Source organism: Parambassis ranga, chromosome 21 (assembly GCF_900634625.1).
Source record: "Parambassis ranga chromosome 21, fParRan2.1, whole genome shotgun sequence".
NCBI classification, from domain to species: Eukaryota; Metazoa; Chordata; class Actinopteri; family Ambassidae; genus Parambassis; species Parambassis ranga.
The window spans coordinates 6,963,923-6,982,465 of record NC_041041.1 but is presented as its reverse complement, the minus strand read 5'-3'; the positions used below and the strand labels follow the sequence as shown (position 1 = coordinate 6,982,465).

Here is an 18,543-nt window from a genome sequence, read left to right as displayed (position 1 = left end):
GAAGAATAGCAAAAAGTAGGAAAAAAAGAGACAGTAAGCAGGAGCCGTTGCAAACAGCAGCCGGTCTCCACCAGCGCCGGAAGTGGTCTATGAAATAAAGTAAGTAATACGGGCAGTAACACATCAGAAACACATCAGAAACACAACCACAAGAACACCCAGAGTCCTGGCTGCTTTCAGCTCAGACTTTTTTGCTGTTACAGTCACTGAGACGGCTGTAACATGAGCGTGCATGGCCCGAGCCTGAGACACAGCCACCACAAAGACTCTCATATACAGCACAACAATGACAGTAATGGGAGCAATAAAGGTTAAAACAAGGTAAAAGATTATTCCAATTCTATTAGGATAAGCGTAACACACTCCATGGCAGTATTTAAACATGCCTGGATGGGCCAAGTCTTCCTTCAGTATAACAGTAGTGAACAAAACAGAACAGAGCCAACACAAACAGACCCACAGCTTTGCTCTCCTCTCTGTGACTCTGGTGGGATAATGCAGAGGGTCACAGATAGCCACATAACGGTCAGCCGATATGAGCACCATTATTGCCACAGAAGAGCAGAGGATGATAACATGTACATAACTATACAAAGAACACATAATATCACCAAAATACCAGCACGACGTTCTCAAGTAAATTGTTGCTGTCATGACCAGAAGGCCCACGAGAAAGTCTGTGACAGCCAGAGAGAGGAGGAAGATGTTAGTGGGTGTGTGGAGCTTCCTGCAGGGAGACAGAGAAACCAACAAGTCCACATATCCAAATGAAAAATAAATCAGTGTCATTTAAAGCAATGTTTCTATAATAGTCAGGGTTAAAGTTAGTAAATTAAAACATGATTTGACCAAACTAAGACTTCAGAAATCAGATCTGATGAAACATTAATCACCACCTGAAGTGTGAGACTGAGATGATGACGAGCAGGTTGAGAGCTGTAGTGATTAGAGAGATGAAGGGCCAGCAGCATGTTAATAAACACAGCATCAGTCCAGTGAAGTGTCAGCTTCTTGCAGGAAGCATTGAGAAGTTCTGGAAAGCAGAGTTGCTGATTCTCCATCATCAGAGAGAGGAGCTGCAGCTCTAAAAGCTCTCTGTCTGAAACACATCTCAAACAACTAATTTATCTTTTTTTATTAAGTGCATCTTTTCCTCCTCCTCCTCCATGTCCCAGTTGGACCAAGATGCTCTCATGCAGTACCTCTTCATGGACACGAGCAGGAGCTGGTCTAATGATTTAGAGGCCTCTCTGACCCTCAAGCAGAAATTTGATCAGTCTTTACTAGGGCTGGGTAAAAAAATCGATTTAATCGATTTCGGATCGATTCCATTTAAATTTTGCACTATCGATTCACAGGGCATGAGATCGAGTTTTTTTGTGTTGTGTGATTTTCCTCCCTCAGCGCTCTGGTGCGTGATGACGCAGCTGCGCAGTCGTACGTCGCGTCATTCAGGCACGCAGCCAAAATGGCTAAGGCAGGGAAAACACCGCTCGGCAAGCCATCCCAAATGAAATCCGAAGTGTGGAATCATTTCAAGTTTAAAAGGACAAAGGACGAAGAGCTTGATAAAACCAAGGTAGTTTGCAAGATATGCCAATCAGAGCTCAGTTATTGTAGGTTTACTACAAACCTCAGAAACCACCTGACAAGGTACCACACTACGCTAAACTTAGCTTCCGACAGTACACCGCCCGGAGCAAAACAAAAGAAACTGAAGGACCTGCCAGCATTACCGTCAGAGTCTCCGTGGCCCATAAAGACAACAGAGGCCATCGCAACTTTTGTTTGCAGAGATTTACGCCCATACTCGGCAGTGGAAACTGAAGGATTCCGGCAGCTCATTCAGGTGCTCGAACCACACTACGTTATGGTGCAGCGTAAACATCTGAATGAAACTGTGATCCCCGTGATGTATACATCTGTGAAAGATGTGACACGAATGAAAATACAGTCAGCAAATGTCAATGAGCTCCTTTTCCTCAACAAGGATCTCTGTGTGACAGTTTAAGTTTACTGTCTACGATTGTTAATATTTAATACTAATACTAATTTTTTCATGTAAAAAGTGCAATTTTCTGCAACATTCATATGAGCACTTTTTACATTTGCACTTTTTTTAATACAATAGGATAAGACAGTTTTGTTTACAGTTACATGTGAACTGTCAAATTTACAAAATAAAGACGTGTATTTTGCAACGTATTGTATATTTTCATTATTTAAGAGCAGATTGAATCGATTCAGATTGAATCGAATCGAATCGAATCGAATCGAATCGTGATTAATCAATTTAAAACCCTAAGAATCGAAATCGAATCGATCTAGGAAATTGATGGTAATACCCAGCCCTAGTCTTTACCTTGGTTGAGAATATTTGTTCATGACCTCTCACCACTACACCAGGTAGAGATGTTCACAAGTCATTTTTCAAGTCAAGTCTCAAGTTTGAAAGGAGTGAAATGAACATTCTCTCATCAGACTGAAAGGAACCCGTTTCATCATCTATTATTATATAGCAGGGGTGTGTGATTTGAAAATATAGCTATCCTTCTGGTCATTCAACTGCACTCAACTCTCTCTGTCCTTCTCATTCTCATTCACATGCTTGCGCACACAGGCACACGTGCATGCTCACACACTGACAGACTGATTCGCTGTCTCCTCTTCTCTAACCGCAATGCTTGATGCCTATAAACCATTGAAGGAAAACTAGAATCAGTGCATATTTACACAGAGAAGACGGTAGGCGATATCTAGAGTTCACTCAACATTACAATTGAACATCCTCCACCCTAATTCAGCAAAGACAGAGTGGGTAACACAGTAAACAATTAGGCTATGTAAGGTGAAATGCGGTTGAGATAAACTATGGTATATGCCCATAGTCTATATAGAGAGCTGTTTTTGCAATCCATTCTTTAATAAGTAAGCAAAAACTCTACTTCAATTTGGTGAGTAATTCATAAAACATGACATTTAAAAGACAGGCCTTCCTCCAATCTAAACTCCAGGTATTTGTATGAGCAAACTAATTCTACTGGCCTGCCTTGTAATGTATGGAGTTGAGGTGGAGGAAGGTCCAGGCAGGGTAGTAAAAGTATTTGTTTGTGATATGTCAAATAAATAGAGGTTCAACGTCTGTCACCATAAACCGGAGTATGAAGAAAGCCGAAGAAAACGCAACGAGGCCACAACGCGGGTGTCGAGATTTAGTCTTCGTTAGTCTCCCCTCTGGACGGGTTGTCGGAACAAGCACGGCGGATACAACTCGTAGTTTCCACAATCTTTATTTCACACAGACACACATACTACGTGAACTATCAGCTGAACTAACTTTCAGAAACTTTTAGTTTCTATTACGAACTTTCAGAAACTTTTAGAAACCATTAGGTTGTAAACCTACAATAAAACACATGAACAAACTGTTATTAACGGCTAACATTTTGACTGTACCAATACATTTCAAAACTAATAATGCCCACTCACCGACACGGCGTATGAGTCCCGACGGGCAATCAGAAATAATAAACAAACCGTTGCTGTAGCTGCACTTCAAAGCAACAAGCGTTGCTATAGCTACACTACAACTGCGCATGCTCCGCAGTTGCGTCACTCATGCATACATCCAACAGTCATGAACAACTATTACAGTCAAACACATAACACAGTACCTTAGACTTCCCACACCCACATCAGGAAGTAAAGTTATCGACTGGAAAATCAGCTGCTTCAGCCGCCCCATTTCGGTGGGGAGAGTCTGCTGGATGAAATTCCCACGTCCAATTAGTTCCTGTAGCTGCTGCCTTCTTCTGAGTCTGATCCCTGTTAATGTCCGTTAGAAACTCATACAGTTCCTGTAACATCGGTCTGGTACCCACGAAGTTGGTGCCTTGATCCGACCAGAGCTTCAGTGGGTGGCCCCTGTGGGCTGTGAAGCGCTGATACATTTTTAGGAATCCTTGTGTGGACAGATCTTCCACTATGTCTGCATGCATAGCTCTGGAAGTCAGAGTTCTCCGTTTTACAGCATCTCTGATGACATATGGGCCGAAGAGGTCCAGTGTCGCGAACTCGAAAGGCACAGCAGGCTTGGTCCGTTCGAGTGGAAGCTCACTCATTACCTGTTTGCACATTTTGCTTTGGTTTTCCGTCATGCAAGTGTCAATGACGTTCCTTGCAATCCTTGGCCCTTGTACCACCCATGCTTTAGATCTTACCCAAAGAACTGTACCAGCAACACCTTTGTGGTTAGTTTCATGGGCTTCCCGTGAAGAGTGCTGATCCACGCATTGTAGGGGACCAGGGGTACATTAACCCCCTCATGGGTAACAGCGTGAACCCTGCCATAGCATTTAAGGAGCCCTGAAGCTTCATCCCTGCTAACAACAAGCCTATCCAGTGTTGTCATAGGAAATGTTACACCTTCCTGGGCTGCCAGGCACAAGTCTTGGAAGGCAGACTCGAGTTCTTCCACTGTCGGTACTACCTCCCACTTTGACGGTATGGAGGCTCTCCCAATACAGGCCAACCACTTCTTTACAGCTCTGCGGACATAACTGACTACTACACAGAGTTTAGTTAGAGAACTGTACCTCGATGGGTCCACTTGATCTACAAGACCAGCTTGCCACAGATTCTTTATCCTTTTTATACCAGCTGAGATTTTCCCATTTCCTGAGGACTCAGAAGCTCTGTTACCACTATCCTTAACCGCTGTAGCCTTGCCACCAGGATCATCTGGGTTAGAAGCTTTCTTGATCTGAGCTCTGGTTAGGACTGCTGAAAAAGCCTTTCTTTGGAGTTTGCTTACCGTCTCTCTAGCACCAGCCGCCACCTCTGAAGCACACTTCATGGGCCAGGTTTCATCTCAGATCAACCGAGGCTCCAAGGCTGACCCCTCTCTTTGCTGTGACAGGCACGGGCATCATAAGGACTGGATGCTCCCTTAAACCTCTCTGTTCTACGTGGCCTTTGCCGGAACATGCTTTTGTCATTGCCTTGTTTGTACAGGCTCTTCGGACAGCTTCCAACTGGTGGGGAATCAGTCCTAACTCGGCGAACACTGCTTCTTGTTCCTCTGTTGGACCACATGGTCCTCCTTTTTCTTCTGTTTTGGTTTCCCTCCCAGTGGTCTCCTTCCTTTTTGATGGTGAGTGTCACCTTTCTTACACTCCTTCTGGCAGAGAAACTTAGGAGGGCAGATGTTGTCTCTGACTCTCCGCTCAGGGCTTGTGTACTCTCCTGCACGGCTCCGACCACAGTTTACAACTTCCCACACCAACATCAGGAAATAAAGTTTTCTACTGGAAAATCCTACAGCCGGCTTAAGCAGCATACGCGACACGCATTAGGTGTGAAGCGTGGAGCGTTGGTTGTTGGGGTAGTAACTTAATGTTTGATTTTATCAAAAGAATGAACTCGGACTGGAGAAGCTGCCTCCTGATCTTTACGGACTCCACAGCAAGATAGCACAACATTACAACAGCAAAGTCTGGCTAACTGCCACAATTAATCCTGATTCATTTTTTTTGCCAATATTGGCCAACCCGACTGATGACATAGCCAAGCATTGGTCACTATTTGTTATTTCTTTAGCAACAGAAATTCAATTAGTCAAATTCCAAGAAAATAAATGCTTTACGTCTCTTTAAAATTAGAAAACCACATTGTAATATCATCACCAGCAAAAGGAATTAAGCAATAAGCATTATGTAGAAAATGATCTGTTTTGTTCAATCCTTGTTTTGACCCTTTCGTGTTGGCTTTAAGTTTCAGTTGTACCTGCTTAGTTGGAATTTTAACATATACCATACCAAGGCATTCTTATCATTTTAGAAACTTACTTTTGTGTATTTATTTCTGAAGCACACTTGCAGTGGAAACGTATGCCTTTTCTTATGTTAGGCCAGTTACAGTTAATATTGATGTTGTTATTGTAACTTATATGCTGCATCATTGCAGAAATACATGTTGTGAAATGAGGATTATAGTTTACTTTTCTCACATATATCAGGGCAACACTTATGTTTATACATTATGTATTTACAGTATATACATATGAGAATACTGCAATGTCAGACAGACATCATTCACTCATACTGTTGGGTATAGTCTTACATAATATTAGACAGCCATGTCCCACACTATCACAGGCTCAGCAGCACTAAAATAATTTTAAAGTTGATTGGATGTACGCACCGGAAATTATACAACAACCTATTTTCCCAAAATCAACTAAACTATAACTATTTGAAACTATAAACTATATTTTTTTTAAACAAGAGCATTCTTATCATTTTAGAAACCTACTTGCAGTTTGTGTATTTATTTCTGAAGAAGCACATTTGCAGTGGATGCCTCTTCTTATGTTAGGTCAGTTACAGTTGATATTTAGGTTATGGTATCATACTTTAACTAACTAACATATGTTAATTATTATTAACACTTCCTTAAATTATTTAGATATTAACTGAGACATCACATTTAAAGTGCACATGCAGTGGCAGTTCGGCCTTTGCTGAAATGACATGTATGTCAAGATGTCTGACTTCCTGCATCATTGCACAACTACATGTTGTAAAATGAGGATTATAATTTACTTTTCTCACATATATCAGCCAACACTTGTGTTTGTAAATAACAAGCATATATATAGTTTTACTTTATGAATTTGACAGCTCCCATTGAAAGACGTGTAGTGTTGTGGGTGCCCCAAAGGAAACCTAGCAAATTTACAGATTAATAAATTGGGCACCAGACAAGAATCAGCTTGTCACTTTTGAGCTAAAGAGAGTACCCCTAGGACCTGCCCGACACAACTTTAAAAGACAACACACGACTCAGAAATGTTGGAAGGTTTCCACACCTGATCTTCTGTGCCGTTGGGCCTCACTGTTGAGGTGATTTTGTGTTTTTTGTGCTGCTTCAGGCCTCCTCTCTCCATACACACACACAGGTGCACCCTCCTCATTATCCCTGCTCTTGCCATCCCTGCGGTCCTGCTACACATGTTCCTGCTACTGTATGCTGTTCTTTAAGAAAGTCTGATTCCACAGCTTCTCTGCAGAATGATTTATTTTTAACTTCAGAACATTCAATATTTTAAATAGAAATAATGCACCACGTTCACTTGAAGCAGTGACTGAATTCTTTCTACAAACAGTTTTTATGTGAGGGTCTTTTCAGGGAAATGCAGTACCCCTTTATGTGCAGGGAAAGGAGCTGGTTCAGTGATTTAGAGGCCTCATAGACACTCAAGCAGGGATTCATTCAGTTTCTACCCTGGTTGTGAAAATTGATTTTTCACTACCTCTCACCTCTACGTCAGGCCTTAAAATGTAATCACTCAAATGTTCTGCTTATGCTTGATATTACTACTGTTGACAGACACTTTTATCACTTCTACAGTATGTTGGCGTCACAGGAGCCCGGCTGCAGAATCTGCAGAGTCACAATGAGTTTAACAGCTTTTCTAAACCAGGGGTAGAACAATGCATAGATCAAAGGGTTCAGACAGGAGTTAAAATAGACCAGATAACATAGAATAGGTAAAATCCAGGGATTGGTTACTTCTGCCCCTATGAAAATATTTAAGTAATACGGGCAGTAACACATCAGAAACACAACCACAAGAACACCCAGAGTCCTGGCTGCTTTCAGCTCAGACTTTTTTGCTGTTACAGTCACTGAGACGGCTGTAACATGAGAGCGCATGGCCCGAGCCTGAGACACAGCCACCACAAACACTCTCATATACAGCACAACAATGACAGTAATGGGGACAAGAAAGGTTAAAACAACGTAAAAGACCAATCCAATGTAATTAGGATAAGCCAAACACACTCCGTGGCAGTCTTTAAACATGCCTGGATAGGCCAGGTCGTCCTTTAGTATAACAGTAGTGAACAAAACAGAACAGAGCCAACACAAACAGACCCACAGCTTTGCTCTCCTCTCTGTGACTCTGGTGGGATAATGCAGAGGGTCACAGATAGCCACATAACGGTCAGCCGAAATGAGCACCATTATTGCCACAGAAGAGCAGAGGATGATAACATGTACATAACTATACAGAGAACACATAATATCACCAAAATACCAGCACGACGTTCTCATGTAAATTGTTGCTGTCATGACCAGAAGGCCCACGAGAAAGTCTGTGACAGCCAGAGAGAGGAGGAAGATGTTAGTGGGTGTTTGGAGCTTCCTGCAGGGAGACAGAGAAACCAACAAGTCCACATGACCAAAAGATAAATAAATCAGTGTCATTAAAAGCAATGTTTCTATAATAGTCAGGGTTAAAGTTAGGAAATTAAAACATGATTGGACCAAACTAAGACTCCATTAATCAGATCTGATGAAACATAAATCTCCACCTGAAGTGTGAGACTGAGATGATGACGAGCAGGTTGAGAGCTGTAGTGATCAGAGAGATCAAGGACAGCAGCATGTTCATCAGCACAGCATCAGCCCAGTGAAGTGTCGGCTTCTTGCAGGAAGCATTGAGGAGTTCTGGAAAGCAGAGTTCCTGATTCTCCATCCTCAGAGAGAGGAGCTGCAGCACTGACAGCTCTCTGTCTTAAACACATCTCAAACAACTGATTTATCTTTTTTTACTGAGTGCATCTTTTCCTCCTCCTCCTCCATGTCCCAGTTGGACCAAGACGTTCTCATGCAGTACCTCTTCATGGACACGAGCAGGAGCTGGTCTAATGATTTAGAGGCCTCACAGACCCTCAAGCAGAAATTCAATCAGTGTTTACCCTGGTTGAGAACATTTCTTTATGACCTCTCACCACTACACCGGGCAGAGATGTTCACAAGTCATTTTTCAAATCAAGTCTCAAGTCTGAAATGAGTGAAATGAACATTCTCTCATTAGACTGAAAGGATCCTGTACCGCCATCTATTATTATATAGCAGGGGTGTGTGACTTGAAATTATAGCTATCCTTCTGGTCATTCAACTGCACTCAACTCTCTCTGTCCTTCTCATTCTCATTCACATGCTCGCGCACACAGGCACACGTGCATGCTCACACACTGACAGCTGATCCGCCGTCTCCTCTTCTCTAACCGCAATGCTTGATGCCTATAAACTTCTTGTAAAAAACTTCTTGTAGCTTTAAAATGGTCATTAGATAAGCATACAGGTGTATATTTAACCTATAGTGTAAACAATGAGTTTAGCATATGTTCTAAACCTGGGGTAGAACAGTGCATAGCTCAGCACATAATAATGACCAGGCAGAGTAAACATGTCACAAATTATGTGTCTCCAGTGGGAGATTTTCTTTGTGATAGGAAGTGGCAGCAGAGGTGCTTATGTTATGTTATGTTATGTTTGCTTATGACATAGCCAAGCATTGGTCACTATTTGTTATTTCTATAGCACCAGAAATTCAATTAATCAAATTCCAAGAAAATAAATGCTTTACGTCTCATTGCAAATTGAAAACCACATCGTCATATCATCACCAGCAAAAGGATTTAAGCAATAAGCATTATGTAGAAAACGATCTATTTTGTTTAACCCTTGTTTTGACCCTTTCATGTTGGCTTTAAGTTTCAATTGTACCTGCTTAGCTGGAATTTTACCAAATACCATACCAAGGCATTCCCATCATTTTAGAAAAAAGTAATTTTAATCACTTCTACAGTATGTTGGCGTCACAGGAGCCTGGCTGCAGAATCTGCAGAGTCACAATTAGTTTAACAGCTTTTCTAAACCAGGGGTAGAACAATGCATAGATCAAAGGGTTCAAACAAGGGGTTGAGAGCTGTAGTGATCAGAGAGATGAAGGCCAGCAGCAAGTTCACAAACACAGCATCAGCCCAGTGAAGTGTCGGCTTCTTGCAGGAAGCATTGAGGAGTTCTGGAAAGCAGAGTTCCTGATTCTCCATCATCAGAGAGAGGAGCTGCAGCACTGACAGCTCTCTGTCTGAAACACATCTCACACAACTGACTTATCTTTTTTATTGAGTGCATTTTTTCCTCCTCCTCCTCCATGTCCCAGTTGGACCAAGATGTTCTGTCCAGTCTTTTGTTTTTCAATGAGTGTAACCATTTCCAAAGTACAACACTTTGAAATGTCATGTATTTTTGTCATTAATTTGTCATCAATTTGTTTTAGGCTGTTTAGTTTTTTACTGCATGGCCTCTGTCACATTGTAGGAATCTGTGCAATCTTGCAATGAAATGCCACAGGTAACATTTTCCTATGTTGTCTTTTGTTATGAAAATGTGCTTCTTCGAAAGCCATATGAAAATATAACTCAGCGTGATGTGCCATGAATGTGGTTTTGGTGATAAGCTTAGTTTTTAAGATTTTTTTAGTGTGGTAAAATTTCCCTATACTTTTTACATCTGCTGTCACGAAACCTTACAAAGACCAAAGACTCAAGTGTTAGCTGCCACTCAATATATTTAGTTAATTTCTGCAGTTTGTATTGGTGTTGTAATAACAGCTATAAATCACACAGCATAACCAATACTATATCTATAGAAGTTATTCATACCCTTCATATTTGTTCCGCATGACCTCACATTATCTCAGCATGATGTGGCATGAATATGGTTTTGGTGCTAAGCTTGGTTTTTAAGTTATGTATTTTAAAGTACTTAATGGTCAATATAACCCAGACTCAATTATATTAATCAACAAGAAAATGCACACACAAAGTAAATAGTAGGATTATTTGTTCCATTTATTCCCAACATCACAATAAAATATAATATAGAATACTGATGAACACTATGTTATATTGCAGTGATTGGTAAGTACACACACATACAGCATTATGACAGAACTCGGGATATCAGCTGCAGTCCCAGTTACTTATAAGTCCTAACCACCTCCACCTCCACACTCTCGATGGAGGGTGATTTCTGACTGCTCTAAAAAACTTTTCATGCCCAGCATACTTCTTCCAATTGATCTGAAATTCACTGTGTCCACTTAAAGACACCATAGGGAATAGACAAATTCCAAAACTCTCTCAAAAATATTCTGATGTGGCCAGGGCACTGCCACAAAGTGCGAACTTTCACCATTACATAGAAAGTTACTGCATTTTTAGCATCTTACAGGACTGCTGTGCATCTGAGACTGAACAAATTGACATGCTGATATGATGACACAGTCATAGTGCCACCTACTGGCAGCAGGAAATGTCTCCTGCATACATGTGTTTTGGTGTACATCTCTGGAATGAGAGGAGAGGGCAGCATAGGAGAGGAGACTGTGGTGGCCCCGCTGCTTACAGCTTTAATTGTCACTTCTATAATGTCTGACAAAGTATTACATAGTATGAGTTTCTTCTACAAACAGTTTTCATGTGTGGATCATACATCCACCTTCTGAACCTGCTTTGTCCTGTAGTACAGGGTCACAGGGGCTGGAGCCTATCCCAGCTGTCTATGGGCAAGAGGCAGGGTACCCCCTGGATAGGTCGTCAGTCTATCACAGGTTCTACATAGACAGAGAGACAACCATTCACAACTACAAGCAATTTAGAATAACCAATTATCATGACAAACTCCGACGCTTCCGGCGCGGCCTCGCGGTAGCAGCCAGCCAGAGAAGCTCCGCACACCGCGGGTGTATTAAGTTGTTTTTCGTAATTTATTCCTACTCTACACACTCTACTTCGTACTAAATCGAAGTATAAGCGGTCAGGCACTGCAATAATGCGTCTTTTTCGGACTTTCTTCGTGGTCTTCATCGCTTTTGGAGCACTTTTATCATGCCACGTCTTGGCCGTGACGGAAACACGCCAGGGCTCCATTGTTTACACCAGGGATCAGCTGATGAATCTCCAGCACAGTGGGATGTATGGCCAGCGACACGAAATCCCCAAAGAGCTAAGAAGGAAACAACGCGGAAGCAGAGGGGGCAAAAGAAGACAGCTGAGGAAAAGAAGATACAAGCCGTATCTTCCTTCTATCGTCATGGGTAATGTTAGATCACTGGGTAATAAGATGGAAGAGTTAACATCTCTCACAAAGAGCGAGTGTGTGTTTCGTGAGGCGTCTGTAATGTGCTTTACAGAGACGTGGCTGCACGCAAACATACCAGACTCTACCGTGAGTTTAGCCGGCTTTCAGTTGGTACGGGCGGACAGGAACTGCACCGAGAGTGGCAGGAAGAAAGGAGGGGGACTTGCGCTCTACGTGAACAACCGGTGGTGCAGCCCGGGACACGTTACGGTAAAGGAGCGTGTGTGCAGCCCGGACATTGAACTGCTAGCGGTGAGTCTACGTCCATATTATTTGCCCAGAGAGTTCTCTCACGCCATTGTACTCGTTGTTTACATTGCTCCCTCGGCTGAGGCGTCGCGGGCTACTGACGTCATCAGCTCTGTGACCGCGAGGCTTCAGACCCAGCACCCTAATGCCTTCATAGCGATTTCTGGCGATTTTAACCATGTTAATCTGAAATCAACTCTGCCCACTTTCAAGCAGTTTGTGGACTGTAAAACAAGAGAAAATAAAACTCTAGATTTACTGTATGCTAATGTTAAAGAGGCATACAGCTCCATAGCTCTCCCTCCCTTGGGCAGATCAGACCATAGCCTAGTCCACCTCAAACCCCAGTATATACCAGCAGTACAGCGGCAGCCGGTGACCACCAAAACTGTACGGAGGTGGACACCGGAAGCCCTGGAGACCCTGCAGGGATGTTTTGAGGTGACTGACTGGGATGTGTTCTGTGACACCCACGGTGAGGATGTAGACACACTCACAGACTGTATCACAGAATATGTTAATTTTTGCACAGATTCTCTAATCCCCACCAGGTCAATACGCTGCTTTCCAAACAATAAACCATGGGTGACAAAGGACATCAAGGCATCACTCAACAGAAAGAAGACAGCCTTCTTGAGTGGAGACAGAGAGGAGATGAGGAGGGCCCAGGCAGAGGTGAAGGAGAAGATTGGAGAGGGCAAGGAGAGCTACAGGAGGAAGCTGGAGAGCCAACTTGCCCGGAACAACTTGAGGGAGGTATGGAGTGGCATGCGAACCATCACCGGCCACAATAGGATCTCTGACCAGCTGATGGATGGAGATCTGCTGGAGGCCAACCAGCTGAACCTGTTTTTCAACAGGTTTGATAGTCCACTCCCTGACCACCCTCCCCCTCCCCCTCCCTGTGATGCACCATTAACACCTGTCTATAACAACAATGTACCTCCTCCTCCTCCCCCTCCCCCTAACCATACTAACCAGTTTCACCTCCCCATCAATAACATCACCCTGCCCCCCTTACCCCACCTTCCATTAACAACCCCCCACCCTCCCCCATCAGATCTCTCTCTCTGCTCTTCTGTGTCCACAGTTACCATCACCACAGAAGATGTGAGGAGGGAGTTCAGTCGCCTACGACCGGGAAAAGCTGCAGGACCGGACGGACTCAGCCCCAGAGTACTCAGGGACTGCGCCACACAGCTGTGTGGGGTCTTCCAGCACATCTTCTCCCTGAGTCTGAGCCTGATGACTGTCCCTGCCCTGTGGAAGACAACATGCCTTGTTCCTGTGCCCAAGACCAAACATCCAAGCACACACAGCGACTACAGACCAGTAGCTCTGACTTCACATGTGATGAAGTCTCTGGAGAGGCTGGTCCTGAAACACCTGCGTGCTGTTGTGGAACCATCGCTGGACCCCCTGCAGTTTGCTTACCAGCCCCGTATTGGAGTGGAGGACGCCATCATCTACCTGCTGCACAGAGCACACACCTACTTGGAGGAGGCAGGTAACACTGTTAGAATCATGTTCTTTGATTTTTCCAGTGCGTTTAACACCGTGCAGCCTGCCCTTTTGAATAGGAAGCTCCTGGACATGCAGGTAGAGACCCCACTGGTCACCTGGATCACTAACTATCTTACAGGTCGACCACAATTTGTGAGGCTGAGGAACACCGTCTCGGACACGATAGTGAGCAGCACGGGGGCACCCCAGGGCACGGTACTGTCTCCATTCCTGTTCACACTCTATACATCGGACTTCAGACACTGCTCACAGTCCTGCCACCTGCAGAAGTTCTTGGATGACTCTGCCATTGTGGGCTGTACCAGCAGAGGTCGGGAGGCGGAGTATATGAGTGTGGTGGACAGCTTTGTGGAGTGGTGCGGACAGAACCACCTGCAGCTGAATGTCACAAAGACAAGAGAGCTGGTGGTGGACTTCAGGAAGCACCAGACACTCCCAAACCCGGTCAGCATCAAGGGTACCAACGTGGACATTGTGGACAGCTACAAATACCTGGGTGTCCACCTTGACCACAAACTGGACTGGTCCACAAATGCAGAGGCAATATACAGGAAGGGACAGAGTCGCCTTTATCTACTGAGGAGACTCAGGTCCTTTATCGTCTGCCAGACCATGCTGCAGATGTTTTACCACTCGGTGGTCTCCAGCATCATCTTCTACGCTGTAGTGTGCTGGGGCAGCAGGATGAAGACGGCCGACACCAACAGACTCAACAAGCTCATTAGGAAGGCTGGCTCGGTGCTGGGAGTGGAGCTGGAGTCTGTGGTGGAGGTGACGGAGAGGAGGATACTGAGGAAACTCCTCAGTATTCGTAACAACACGTCTCACCCCCTGCACGACACACTGCTGTCCTACAGGAGCACATTCAGCGGTAGACTGAGACTACCGAGGAGCAGCACAGAACGCCACAGGAGGTCCTTCCTGCCAGTGGCCATCAGACTGTATCTGATGGCCACTGTAACTCCTCCCCTTTCTGTAGGGAGAAGAGCTAGATAATCATGTCAGGCATCACTGTCATTCCCTCCACTTGTCTATATTATGTTTACTTAGCACCTTACATCTCCATATTTGTATCCATGTATCATATATTGTGCTCATACTGCGTACTGTACTCTTTTTTGGATTATAGTGACACTTATACTTATACTCTGTACTTTACTGCATTTATGGTGACTTGATACCTCTGGCACAAGAATTTCCTTCGGAATTAATAAAGTTTTATCTTATCTTATCTTATCTTATCTTTTCTACCCTGGTTAAGAAATTTAACTTTCAATACCTCTACATCAGGCCCTGAGAAGTAATCACTAAAATATTCTGCTTATGCTTGATATTACTTTGGAAACTTGCTATAATTGTTGACCAACATTTTAATCACTTCTACAGTATGTTGGCGTCACAGGAGCCTGGCTGCAGAATCTGCAAAGTCACAATTAGTTTAACAGCTTTTCTAAACCAGGGGTAGAACAATGCATAGATCAAAGGGTTCAGACAAGAGTTAAAATAGACCAGATAACATACAAGAAGTAAAATCCAGGAATTGGTTATGCTGTTCCCTATGTAAATAAGTAAGTAATACGGGCAGTAACACATCAGAAACACAACCACAAGAACACCCAGAGTCCTGGCTGCTTTCAGCTCAGACATTTTTGCTGTTACAACTGAGACGGCTGTAACATGAGAGCGCATGGCCCGTGCCTGAGACACAGCCACCACAAAGACTCTCATATACAGCACAACAATGACAGTAATGGGAACAAGAAAGGTTAAAACAAGGTAAAAGATTAATCCAATGCGATTAGGATAAGCGTAACACTCCCCATGGCAGTTTTTAAACATGCCTGGATGGGCCAGGTCTTCCTTTAGTATAACAGTAGTGAACAAAACAGTACAGAGCCAACATAAACAGACCCACAGCTTTGCTCTCCTCTCTGTGACTCTGGTGGTGTAATGCAGAGGGTCACAGATAGCCACATAACGGTCAGCCGATATGAGCACCATTATTGCCACAGAAGAGCAGAGGATGATAACGTGTACATAACTAAACAGAGAACACATAATATCACCAAAATACCAGCACGACGTTCTCATGTAAATTGCTGCTGTCATGACCACAAGGCCCACGAGAAAGTCTGTGACAGCCAGAGAAAGGATGAAGATGTTAGTGGGTGTTTGGAGCTTCCTGCAGGGAGACAGAGAAACCAACAAGTCCACATGACCAAAAGATAAATAAATCTGTCATTTAAAGCAATGTTTCTATCATAGTAAGGGTTAAAGTTAGTAAATTAAAATATCATTGGACCAAACTAAGACTTCAGAAAACAGATCTGATGAAACCTTAATCTCCACCTGAAGTGTGAGACTGAGATGATGACGAGCAGGTTGAGAGCTGTAGTGATCAGAGAGATGAAGGAAAACAGCAAGTTCACAAACACAGCATCAGCCCAGTGAAGTGCTGGCTTCTTGCAGGAAGCATTGAGGAGTTTTGGAAAGCAGAGTTCCTGATTCTCCATCCTCAGAGAGAGGAGCTGCAGCACTGACAGCTCTCTGTCTGAAACACATCTCAAACAACTGATTTATCTTTTTTTGAGTGGATCTTTTCCTCCTCCTCCTCCATGTCCCAGTTGGACCAAGATGTTCTCATGCAGTACCTCTTCATGGACACGAGCAGGAGCTGGTCTAATGATTTAGAGGCCTCACAGACCCTCAAGCAGAAATTCAATCAGTGTTTACCCTGGTTGAGAACATTTCTTCATGACCTCTCACCACTACATTGAAGAAAACTAGAATCAGCGCATATTTGCACAGAGAAGACAGAAGGCGATATCTGGAGTTCACTCAATGTTACAATTGAACATCCTCCACCCTAATTCAGCATAGACAGAGTGGGTAACACAGCAAACAATTAGGCTTTTTAAGGAGAAATGCGATTACGGTTGAGATAAACTTTCGTATATGCCTATAGTCAAATAAAGCGCTGATTTTGCAATCCATTCTGTAAAAAAGTAAGCAAAAACTACTTTATTTGGTGAGTAATTCATAAAACATGACATTTAAAAGACAGGCCTTCCTCTAATCTAAATTATTTCGTTCATTTGTAGGAGCAAACTAATTCTACTGGCCTGCCTTGTAATGTATGGATTTGAGGTGGAGGAAGGTCCAGGCAGGGTAGTAAAAGTATTTGTGATAAGTCAAATAAATAGAGGTTCAATGTCTGGCTGACTGGGCCAGGTGTGTCTAACGACTATGAAACTGCCAGAGGTGGACTGGTTGACAGCCCTTTGTTCTTTCTGTGAGTATGTGCAAACTTCCTGGGAATGGATGGAATCACTGCATTGTATGTGGTAGAAAGATGATGTCTGAGGCCACCACCTCTGTTAAGGGAAGGTTTTTCCATTTGCTTTGAGGTGGAAGTCAGCCAGATCATCACAGGTAATTATGGAAACATTTTTTGAGTTTTACCCAGACCCACCCACTGAGGTCTGCAACCACATATAAACCATGTTTCCCCACCAAACAGAACTGATGAAGCTGCTTGGATGAGGAGCAAAACGTCTTCAAGAAAACTCTACAAGTCCAGACGCCTTGCTTCAATCTTCTTTAGCATAGGGCTATTTTACCATAAACCACAGACCACAAACGCCATAGAAAGACTATCGCGATTAGCATTGCTATATTTAACGTTTAAGTTGCATTCATTTTCAAACGTTTCAAATGTTATTTACAATATACAAAGATGTAACTTGTCAACACGGATCATCTGCATTTTAAGACAGGTTGTGAAAGAAGAGAATTGTATAGGGAGGAAACTTCACCCTTATGGTTAAACTTTGTGGTCTCCAGGCAACGGTTTATCTACGGCAAGTCTGACCCAAGAGTGAAAGGGGCCACAGGACTTTGCAAACAGATAGTTGGTGTCTTCTCTCACAGCTGGAAAAAAAGATGGCAATAAAACAGGCACAGCAAGACTTCAACTTACCAGAGCACTCACTGAAAACAGAATGTCCGACAAGATGGGGTTCAAGGCAAAAAATGATTGGGAGGATGTTGGAGCAGAGCAAGGCATTGTCTCAGGTTTTGTCTGAAGACAAGAAGACATGTCACCTAGTCCCCACTTGGCAAGACACAGATGTCCTTGAGTCAATAAACAATGCCCTTGGTCCTTTTCAGGAGTTCACAAACGCCCTTTCAGGTGAAGCCTATGTAAGTGTATCATACCTCAAGCCAGTTCTCCATCTTTTGAGAACATCAACTCTGACTGAAAGTGACCTGGACAAATAAAATAAAATAAAATACAATGACCCAGTCACACAGGAGCTCCTGGACATTACTTCTTTCCTTGATACCAGATTCAAGGCCGACTACATAAGTGCAGAAAATGTCCCATACATCAAAGAAAGTGAAGTTGGAAATGGAACAGGTGGCACAAAACGTAAGTTGTCCTGTTTGTGTTTGATTTTTTTTTTTTTTTTTTTTTTTTTTTTTTACACACAATGCCCAGTTGGTCTTAATCACACCACAACAGCGATATGTTGACAGCTCTCATCTCTGTGTTTTGCAGGAGAAGAAGGCTTGTGTCAGCACCACAGATCCCATGCCCCAGAGTGTAAGAAGAAGAACCATCCACCTCAGGAAAGCAAAAGCGGCCATTTGGCAGCCTTTTTGAGGGCAAGGCTGTCCCTGCTCCCTCTTCCACTGTGCAGTTGGAGGATACCATTAAAGCAGAACTGGACAACCTCATAACTCTACTAAAGTAACGTATAAAGTTAC

At 43.3% G+C, this 18,543-nt stretch overlaps 2 protein-coding genes and 1 pseudogene across 2 annotated transcripts; all 3 read right to left on the bottom strand.

The window, feature by feature from the left end:
* Window positions 1-123: 123 nt before the first annotated feature.
* LOC114426910 (trace amine-associated receptor 13c-like) lies at window positions 124-1,061 on the bottom strand (annotated as a pseudogene).
* Window positions 1,062-7,404: 6,343 nt separating this feature from the next.
* LOC114426169 (trace amine-associated receptor 13c-like) lies at window positions 7,405-8,542 on the bottom strand. The gene is made up of 2 exons (XM_028393381.1): window positions 8,379-8,542; window positions 7,405-8,209 (listed from the first exon to the last, which is right to left on the bottom strand). The coding sequence occupies exons 1-2, from the start codon at window positions 8,540-8,542 to the stop codon at window positions 7,405-7,407; spliced, it is 969 nt and encodes a 322-aa protein (XP_028249182.1).
* A 6,611-nt stretch (window positions 8,543-15,153) lies between these two features.
* On the bottom strand, window positions 15,154-16,286 carry LOC114426171 (trace amine-associated receptor 13c-like). The gene is made up of 2 exons (XM_028393384.1): window positions 16,123-16,286; window positions 15,154-15,955 (listed from the first exon to the last, which is right to left on the bottom strand). Exons 1-2 carry the CDS (start codon window positions 16,284-16,286, stop codon window positions 15,154-15,156), a joined length of 966 nt encoding a protein of 321 aa, XP_028249185.1.
* Between the last annotated feature and the right edge of the window lie 2,257 nt (window positions 16,287-18,543).

Excerpts from the sequence above, each read along its gene's own strand:
- LOC114426171 (XM_028393384.1), bottom strand. The coding sequence starts at position 16,286 with ATGGAGAATCAGGAACTCTGCTTTCCAAAACTCCTCAATGCTTCCTGC. Across the intron at positions 15,956-16,122 it reads ATCTCAGTCTCACACTTCAG|GAAGCTCCAAACACCCACTA; the intron begins GTGGAGATTAAG and ends GTCTCCCTGCAG.
- LOC114426169 (XM_028393381.1), bottom strand. The coding sequence starts at position 8,542 with ATGGAGAATCAGGAACTCTGCTTTCCAGAACTCCTCAATGCTTCCTGC. Across the intron at positions 8,210-8,378 it reads ATCTCAGTCTCACACTTCAG|GAAGCTCCAAACACCCACTA; the intron begins GTGGAGATTTAT and ends GTCTCCCTGCAG.